The 9950-nt window shown below is 37.8% G+C and overlaps 1 protein-coding gene across 1 annotated transcript in view; it reads right to left on the bottom strand.

Moving 5' to 3' along the window:
- Positions 1-218: 218 nt before the first annotated feature.
- The window catches only part of LOC146169873 (centlein-like), a 35904-nt gene continuing 26172 nt past the window's right edge, over positions 219-9950 (bottom strand). The window contains exons 20-30 of the mRNA XM_083388894.1: positions 9875-9925; positions 9208-9359; positions 8530-8610; positions 7664-7810; positions 6658-6764; positions 5997-6096; positions 4658-4813; positions 2591-2776; positions 1960-2042; positions 1216-1441; positions 219-402 (exon numbers count right to left, since the gene is read on the bottom strand). Coding sequence (XP_083245020.1) covers positions 277-402; positions 1216-1441; positions 1960-2042; positions 2591-2776; positions 4658-4813; positions 5997-6096; positions 6658-6764; positions 7664-7810; positions 8530-8610; positions 9208-9359; positions 9875-9925 — 1415 coding nt within the window. The 3' untranslated portion in view covers positions 219-276. The remainder of the gene's footprint in view (positions 403-1215; positions 1442-1959; positions 2043-2590; positions 2777-4657; positions 4814-5996; positions 6097-6657; positions 6765-7663; positions 7811-8529; positions 8611-9207; positions 9360-9874; positions 9926-9950) is intronic.

Raw genomic sequence — 9950 nt, 5'->3', positions numbered from 1 at the left:
TAAATAAACGAACGAAAACGGTGTGGTGATTTTCAAGTTACTTCTTTGTGACGTCCTGTTGTGAATTAGAAAAACAGTCTCAAAAAAATGAAAATCCCACATCCGCGCCTGGTAGTAGCATTTAAACAACATTGTTCAGTAACGCACAACGGAACAACGTTTTAACGCTTCGAAATGCATAAAAAGACTTAACATATACTGAAAACACCCTTTTCGTCGGACCGGTAACTCTCAGGTCGAGCGTTCCTCCATACGATGACGTCATGGATGGTGACGTCACGTCTTTTTGACGAGCTGCTGCTCGAGGTGTTCGGTCTGCAGTCGCCACTTGTCCTCTGTTAGCTTCACGGCGTCCTGCATTTTGTCCCAGAGAAGTCGGCACAGGGACTTGGCGAACGGAGGCTGCGTTTAAACAGTTTTCAAAATGTAAAATCGCCTACAAGTACCGACCTTACTGTATTAACTTCAATTATTTGTTTCGACTGAGAGAGATTATAAATGCGTTGGAGAAAGAAGCATTTTTGGTAAAATCCGAAGTAGATTAGAACTAGAGTTAAACCACACAAGCAAGTCGTAAAACTTTTGGAAATGTGTTTTTTGGATTCCTGTTTCTTACCTTATTGGCTTTAAAGATTATGGGATAATTCGTCAAAATTATACAAACATTTCTCAATAGTAAAAACAACACTAGCGAAAGAATAATCGATCTACAATGGTTATAAGTTTTTTGTGACAAAATAGTTTTTCTCAGACAACCAGAATTAGAAAAGAAATTTTGGGACATGACTGAGAAGCCTAAAGGCACTTGTATCATAACATCACCGCACATGAACTGTTACTTTGATAACTAGTTGTTCAAAAACACCGAACCGTGGATATCCGGTCCAAGGTGCTAGTATTATGGACTTTCCGATCCCAGGGTGATTGGCGACCCGACACAGTGATTTTTACTCGCAAAGGTAAATAGAAAACAGTCAAAGGTTAACTAAACTGTTAATTACACTGGTCAACAGCAAATTTTAAACGGAGATGTGATAGACTGGTTCTTGAAGTGTTTTCGGCGCTGATTCTGAAAATGCCCTCCTATTTTTTCTAGCACATCAGGTTTTTAAAATATTTGCATTGTAATTGTATTGCTGTCATCGGGTATAGGCTCTAACATTGCTCTGTTTTTACCGTATCTGTCATTAAACACCCACAAAGCAAGCCACTCACATTCTCGGATGCTATCTTCTCCACCTTGTTCCTCCAGCTCTGATCGCTTTTGGATGCGAGAATCTTCTCCTCTTCCCAACCCCCCCTTTCCTCTTGCCTCCTTCTCCTCACCGAATCCACGGGAGCCATCAGATCCTCGAAGTCCGACTTCGAGATGTTGAGGATGTTGCACGCCACCGTCTGCGCGCGACTCAGCGACGACGGCGCGCTCGGGTCGGTGACGTCACTGTTAAGGAAAAAAAGGTGACGTCATGTTTTTTTTAGTTTGGCAACAAAACTAGAAACTATTAAACGCGTTGTTGATAGTGTAGTAACACGGTCTAACTGTCAAGATTCATGACGTCACTATGACGTAAACACGTGACGGCATGTTTACAGTTTGGAAAAACTTTGAAAACCTGCAGGAAAACATTAAACGCGTTGTTATTGGTATTTTGTTCTGTGGTCTGACTGCCAAGATTTATGACGTAACATGCGTGACGTCATATTTTAAGTTTATTTAAAAAAAATGTTTCTCTCAAAGCAATAAAATGAACGCTTTACTGCTGTTGACGCCGTGTGTACTAATTTAGCCAATTTCAATAAACATCCTTATAGTTACACCTAAAGAATACCGGCCGTTTGAAGTTCGTTTTCGCTTTGTTTGCACTAAAAGTTTTTTGTTATAACTTTCGTTCTTTCAATATTAAGTCAGGATTATTGGCAAGTTATGACAAAACGTTGCTATATTTCAAGTAAAAGTACCTTGTTTCCAGCCGCGAACTTTTCTCTTTAAAGAAGGAATCTCTCTGACGCTGGATCAGGTCCAAGAGGTTCCCGCAAAGGCTCTGAAACGAGAAAAGATTAAAATTAAAGTAAGGTTTTTAGACAAAAATGATATTTTTTTAATGAGCGGTGACCCCATTTCATAAGTTCTTAACATGTTCAAGCTTTCGTGCAAAAATATGACAGTACCATTGCTGTACTTGCTTTTGTACATTCCTAATGAGGCAAACTCTAGGCAGTAAATTGTCAAATTAACGCACATAAAATCCGAGGGGAAATTTATTTGACAGCCCAAGCTTGCGCAAAACGCTTAAAGCTGTTTGCAAAAAAACACTATTGGATCGTTGTTTTAGATCAGAAATCTACAGTAGCGTGACAGCTTTCAGCAACACAGCGTATAAAATCTCGATTCTTAGATTAGAAAACTTTGAAAGTTTTTTGGTAAAAACGCCAAAAACTCACCTTCACAAGAAGGGTTGAACTCGTCAAGTCTTTCCATACAATAAACCTATTTTGGCACCAAGTGAAATCTTTAAAAAATACAACGTAAAATCTCGACTCTTAAATACGAAAACTTTAAAAGTTATTCGTAAAAGCGCCAAAAACTCACCTTGACGAAAGTGTTGAACTCGCCGATTCTTTCTTCGCACCTTTCCAGCTTGGCCTTGAGTTTGTCGAGGGCCTGTTCACTTCTGCTCGCAAGCGTCTGCAGCTGCTTCTCGGCCGCCTGCTCCACCTGTGACGTCACGCTCTCCGCCTCCATCTTGCGCGCCTGCAGTGACGTCATCTCGCCGCACTGCCCAGAGGTCAAGGAAAGGTCAGTTGGTGATAAGAGTGGGTTTTAAACACGAATCTTGTCCATAAAGATTAATAGCACGTCTATTTTTACAATAGTGGGCCCCAAATTGTTCTATGTACCTTTAAGTATGTCCGATAATATCGGATCAAAACCGATACCTGATGTCAAGTGGTAGTAACGGTACTCTACTAGGGTATTATCGGTGTCGACACGATACCAGATTGATTTTGGAATTTAGCCATGATTTGTAATTCAACGTAGTGATTTTATTTTTAAAAATAGGTTTATCAGAATATAGAAAGTTTATATGTTAATGTGAACTAAACTTATCACGTTTAAGCGAATTGTGGCCTATTAACATGGAAAAAAGCCTTAGAAAGTTTAAATTGCGTCAATATTGCTTGTGTGTGCAATGGCATAGTAATAACGTTATTTGGTATCGGTATCAACTAGATGGAATTAAAAATAGGAAGTTGCCTTCAGTTGTTAAACTACAAAACCAAAATACATTCCAAAGTAAGTCGTTGTTTTTGGATTGCTAATAGATTACTAGCATTCCTGTATTACATGGGGTTTTTAAACTTTTTTACCACGGACCCCTAAAATTTTTTTGGAGGTCGCGCGGACCACGCTAGGCCAAAAAAAGTAAAAATGACGTCATAAATTCACGTCACAATACAAATAGACTTAAATCTGCTGATTTCGGTCCAAAAATGTGAAAGTGAAATGAAGTGTTATTACAGTCAGTGTAAACCGTTCTATTTTTAATTAAATTGTTCTCTTTAATAAATTGATTTACTTCTAAAATATACCCTAATATTTCAATTAGGCGTTCAAATTAGGCCCAAGGGGTCCATGGATCCCAGTTAAAGAACCCCTGCTGTATTAGTTTCTTTTCGAATCAGCACGATATCGAACAATTTAATGGATTATTGATTGAAAAGTACCCTTAAAAGTAAAAAAAAACATCTCCGGGAACGACGCGGCATGCCGGTTGCTTTAGAACAGGGATGGCGAACCTTTTCATCGCGCGGGTCACAAACACGACCTTAATCCACAAGTCGGTCATAACTTGTATTATATGCTAATTTTATGCGAAACTTTGCTGCTGCGTTGTGTTTTGTCTGGTTTGGTAATTTAAGGTCTTGGGATAATTTCCAAGTTCAGATTCAAACGAATATTAAGAACCTATATAGCGTCACGCTCATAACCAAATTGCCTAAGTCATTTTTTTTATGATTTTCGAAGTTTTTGCCTAAGTCACTCCTTGTAACCATCCGCATCTATAGAAAAAGTGCCTGAGTCATTTTTTTGCACAAGCGAGTGGGAAATGACCTAAAAATGACCGAAGCACTGTTTCTATGGACGGGGATGGTAAAAGGAGTGACTGAATCAAAAACTTTAAAAATCAGTAAAAAATGACTTAGGCAATTTGGTTATGAGCGTGACGATAGTTAACAAATGCTGTTGCTTTTTTATGGGATTACAGGAGTTCAGCAGAAAACTTTTTAGCATGGTTTTACCAGTGTTTTCAGAATTTTTAGTCTGCGAGCTTTTAACTTCCCAGGTTTTCTGCTTTTCTGCACGCATTTGGTGAAATGCAGTTAATGTAGGCCTACCCGTCACCCCAGCACTTTTGCACGACCCACAGATTGGGCATCCCTAAATTGAACAGTATAGTGCTGTCTCACGAAGAATTATTTTTAACATTAATTGTCCTTTCCTGAATATAATTGATAACATTTCGGTATTTCTAGAAAGACAAGTGGGTCATTAAAAATCTCTTATGGGTAACTTTGGAACCGCGGGTCAGGTGAGTAAAACGCCAACCCGTTCGAGAATGCCGAGTACCGAGTAGTAGTCGAGTAGTGTACTCACCCGCTTGTCGAGTTCCTCTCTGGACTTGTTGTACATCGTCTCGTACCTCGCCTTCTCCTTGGTTGCCGCCTGGAGCTGCCTCCGTAAGGACTCAACGTGGCTCTTCTTGTGCAAAAGATCCTCTTCGGCCGCTCGCATTCGCTCCTCAAGCTCGATCTGAACCGGAACAAACAGGTCAGAGATACTTTTTTGAGGGGACTACTCTCGATTGACAAGTAAACATATACCGATGCCAGGCATTTTTAGCAAAAATGGTGAGTTGTAGCAGTGGTTGAAAAAAATTCTTTAAAGTTCTTTAAGTGATTAAATTCATTATAATGAATTATATAATGATAATCACTCGATCTGATCCGGAACAAACAGGCCAAAGATAAGTTTTGAGGGGACTCATAAACCGATGTTAGACATTAAAAAAAGGCAAAACATGGTTCAGATTCCAGACAATTTGGGCAAAAATGGTATGACGTATCAGTGGTTGAAAAAAACTCGTAAGTTGTTTAACTGATTAAATTCATCATAATAAGTCGACCTGTTCCGCAAAAGAAATATCAATACTCAATTGAGAAAGTCATTTACAGATGTCGGACAGGCAAAAAATGGTTTGATTCATCAGTGGTTGAAAAAACTCGAAGATATTTTACCTGATTAAGTTCATTACAATAACTTGATCTGTACCGAAAAAAAAGAGATATTAATACTCAATTGAGAAAGTCGTATACAGATGGCAGACAATTTGGGCAAATATTGTATGATGTATCAGTGGGTAAAAAATTATTTTACTGATTTGTTCATTAGTTTCAATAGATAGAAATCGCTCTTCTGGTGTAAACGAAGGTATAAACTATCTTTTATTCGAAACAAAAAGTTGAAAGGAAATTTTTAGGAGCATTATTTGTATATGAGATTGAGGGTTGTTAGGTTGTCTAAGTGTTTTAATGTTCTGTGTTTTCCTAGCTCTCATGTGGTTTAAAACTCGTGTGTTGAGCTCATGTGATTTTTATGTTAGTGTGTTCTTTACTTTGTGTTGATGTCTTCGGCATATCTATTTCACGTATAAACTCATATTATTCTTGGCGGGCATTTAGTGACGTCATATTTAGCGGAAGATTTTGAGCACCCTTGTGAAAAACAAAACTCGGCATCATCAATATACTTGCTGCAAAAAGACATTTGTGTGCCCATCAATTTGCTATGGGATTAAAAGAAGGTGCTGAATAACCATTGTAACGACTTAGTCAAGAAAATTGAAGTTAGAGCAAGAAGGACTCTAGAGACCAAAGTATCGACGTCCATGAATACTGTAAAAAAACATAATTGAACCACTGTAGTTACCACACACCTGTCCTTGTCGGTCAGCTTTATCTCGTTGTTCGTTCTCGCGAACCTTTGCTCGCATCTCCTCGATTAGCTGACGTTTCGCAGTGACGTCACGCTCAAGCCTACGAAAATGAAAATATGTGACGTCATCAAAAAACATACTGTTTACGAAAACCATACAAAACGAGGGCATCCTAAATTTGACGTTTAGAGAAAAACATAATTGGCCTGCTAATTACAAACAATAGCTTTCAGCCAAAGTTACATGCGTTAAAAACTATATGAGTCAACTGGACCCACGCGTTTATTTTATGCATATTACACGAATAAATAAATAAGGAAAGAAACGATGTTGCGATACTCCCATCAGTGTAACTGTATGGAAACAGTTAAAAGATGTTTTACCCAAAAGAAAAGACATGCCAGCTCTAATGTAAACTACAAAAACGTATATGAATTACCTGCACAAGTTGCATTCGGAAAGGATTGTAATGCAAGCAAGGCCAGGCTAGAAAAACAACTAGCATGCAGTGAGATTCGAACTCACTACCCTCGGTCATACCGGGACCGTCGCTCTACCAACTGAGCCACCCAGGCTCAGAAGGGAGAAAGTGGAGAACAACCATAGCACCATTGCATCCTGTTCGTACATACAAGATCAATCAATTTCGTTCATGGCTTACCTGTTTATTCGTTCCTTATCAACAGCAGCTTGTTCGCTTTTCGCTTCGATTTCTCGTTTCAGATCCTTAACCTGTTCGTTCAACCTCACGCTTTCGCTGTTCGCCATCTATAGACATTATTAATGTTTTGTAACTAAAAAATCAGACACAAGCAAACTACACCTTTAATGGATTTTGAATAATGACAAGAAGTATATGTAGAGTTGCACACGAAACACGTGTCCCGCCAAACAATTTGTATTTTGTTACCAAAAGTTAAACAATATTTGTGACACTTGTTCAAAAGGTCACTCAAAAAACATCTGCGGAAAAGCAAGCAGGCGATGTTACCCAAGGTACGGACCATATTGGGATTGGTCGGCTATTGCACGGTGGTATTGTATTCTCAATTAGCTTTGCAATTGCGATTTACAACAGAAACCAATTGGAAATCTTAAAAGGTAATAAAATTTTGTTGGTCTGACAGAGATAGTCTGGTATTTTCTGTACTTAATATAATAACTGAAAAAGGTAAATGAATAGTAAAATTTAGTTTGTGTTTTTTCAAGCTTAAATCAGATAAGACAAAACAGTAGTACTCTTCGCCACAAAATCAAGTACCCGTTGGATTGTTTTGGGAGAGTATTGGAATTGATAAATAACGTACTCTTGTATTAGATTTAGAAAAAAGGGTTGTCTGGTTGTTAAATATTTTGGAAAAGGTGAAAAATTAATTAACAACTCTAATTTAAAGGGCGTTTAACATTTTTATTTACTAACAAATCAAGGTCACACCATGCACGTATCTGCAATGTAGAATGATAACCAGACTAACTAAAGATTATACAAGTTTGTGTAGAAACGCCTTAATCAGGATAATGTTCTACTTGACATTTGTGGCTTCGCAATTCATTATCAAGCCTAGTAGAACAGTAGGCGACAAAAGTGCCCGATGTAAAGTAAATCCTGTATGGCAACTGATCAATATTATCAACATCCTCAGCCAGCAACTAGAGGTCCTCCTTACCTTGAGTTTGCTGTCGATGTATTTGTAGTCGGCGTCGGAGTGCTTCTGCGGCTCCGGATGCGAGCTTCTTGCTTCCTCCAAGTCCTTCTGCATCTCATCCCGCTCCCGAAGCGACACTTCCGCCTCTCGACTTAATCGCTGGATTTGCTAAAGCCGGGAAAATAAGGGTAGGATTAATTGAGTATGATTAGGTGTATGTAGCTTAATCTGCATGTTTAATGAATCCAATGGTGTTGGTTTAATATGCAGTTAGGACAGACTAAATAGTAAATGAATTTGGTGCAGCCGGGAAAATAAGGGTAGGCATGTTGTTTTAATGAAGCCAATGGTGTTGTTTTAATATGCAGTTCAAATAGGCTGTAAAAAACTCCAAAACGATTGAATTTGCTACAGCCAATTACTTAGGTTTCTTATGATTAACTAATCTCGACTCAATCGCTGGGGAAATAAGGGAAAGATAAATTGAGTTTTTAACAACTGATTTTATACTTTTATACCTGTTTTTTCATCCGAAAGTAGAATCTCTCTTTTACCTTTTATAGTCTGCGAGAGATTTCTTACATTCGAAAATGTCTCAGCTATTTCAGAAATGTCAGAACCTAGTATTTATTTTTCTAAACAGATATTTTTTAGCAAAAGCACAACTGTCCTTTATTTCCTTAGTGTCGTCGTGAAACCCTATTTTACGTATGATGCACAAAAAATACAAGAAAATAAGTCATCCTAATTAAATAATGTAATGCATATAGGCAGGTATATCGCAGATTTTTTTTCTTTAAAATGTTGTAGCAAGTACAGCACAGGGCTTAGTGATACAAGCTTTGAAGATTTATTTAAAGAGTCGTACTAAGTTGGGCACTAAATACCTGTTTGGAGGACTTGAGTTTGTTCTGGCAAGAGACCAGCTCATTTTGAAGTTCTTCTGTCTTTTCTTTTTCGTCGTTCAACTGTAAAAAGACCAACGAGACAGTTATTATTAAACGCAGTGAGTTTTTCGAAGTGTTTTATGTTTTTTCTAGCTCATGTGGTTTTGATCTTGGTTTGTCCTTAACTTTGTGTTTGTACCTCAAGCAATAAGAAGCTCTAGCCTTCGTACTATAGCTTGTTAGTCTTCTATCTCAGTTTCTTACATATACAAATAAGTTTATTATTATTATTATTATTATTATTATGTATGCTCGGATCGCTCGTTTTATATAACATTGTTGTTTTGTATTAATTCAAATTCAGTTGCACAAGTTATTGTGGTATAAATGACTTCTGTTTGAAACCCGTTCAAAACGAAAAATCACCTATATCTTCGCACGAAAAGCCTATTGGCAATTTAATATTTCATAAATCAAAAAGAAATTCTTTAGCGGAAAGTGCCTAGACCATTTTTCAGACAATATCAACTACTTTTGTATGCGCTTTGACATTTCTTGGACGTCATGCTAAAGAAAGGCAATTTAGTCACTACCGAATTTTCCATTACCAGATTTAAAAAAACGACGTTTCACAACTTTAACTATAATAGCTACGTTAATTTTGCAAACAACACTTACCCTTTTCAAGCCGTTCTGCTTGGCCGCTCTCAACGACTGGCACTGCGTTTGCAGAGAAGCGAGACGATGTTTCAATGACGTCATCGCCCCCTGGCCCTGACGTGACATCACCCTTCGGACAGGGGCTTTCCCGTTTTTGCGCGACCCACCAGCTGTAACAAAAAACAGTAAAGGTTAGACAGTTGATTAACATACAGTTGGTTTATTTTTGTAGAAGGTAACTATACATTAGCTGTTTACACGTATGTCAACAAGTAGGTTATTAAAAGAAAGTTTAGACGATTTTTTCAGAAATTTCATATTAAACCAGCAAATAAAACAATTTTCTTTCCTAAAAATTTAACCAAGACATATAGGAACCAGTCTAAACACCATGCTTTTACAAAATTCACCACAAAAAACTACAAAATTCTATAGCAATTTTGTGTCGCCCATCATGCAAAAACAATACAAAACGACATAGGTTTCCTATGTCATCTGATTTAAGCGTTTATCCTTTAGCAATGACACAACTTAAATTAAACACACTTTGATAATTGAGACCTCTGGTTAATCCAGCTAAAGTCGAACGCTGGACTAGACCATTTTTTATCGACAAGAGTCGGACCCGAATTATTATAAATCGACTCCACTGCCCTGCTTTAAACATTTGTTAACTTTCTCGCACCTGTGTGTAAAGGGGCGTCCACCATCGTTTCATCTTCATCTGCGTCTTCGTCTAAAAAAAACACAAACCGTTAGTG

This window comes from Ascidiella aspersa, chromosome 1 (assembly GCF_963924565.1).
Source record: "Ascidiella aspersa chromosome 1, kaAscAspe10.2, whole genome shotgun sequence".
Lineage (NCBI taxonomy): Eukaryota > Metazoa > Chordata > Ascidiacea > Phlebobranchia > Ascidiidae > Ascidiella > Ascidiella aspersa.
The sequence above is the reverse complement of the archived record's forward strand: the minus strand, read 5'-3'. Positions and strand labels throughout refer to the sequence as shown.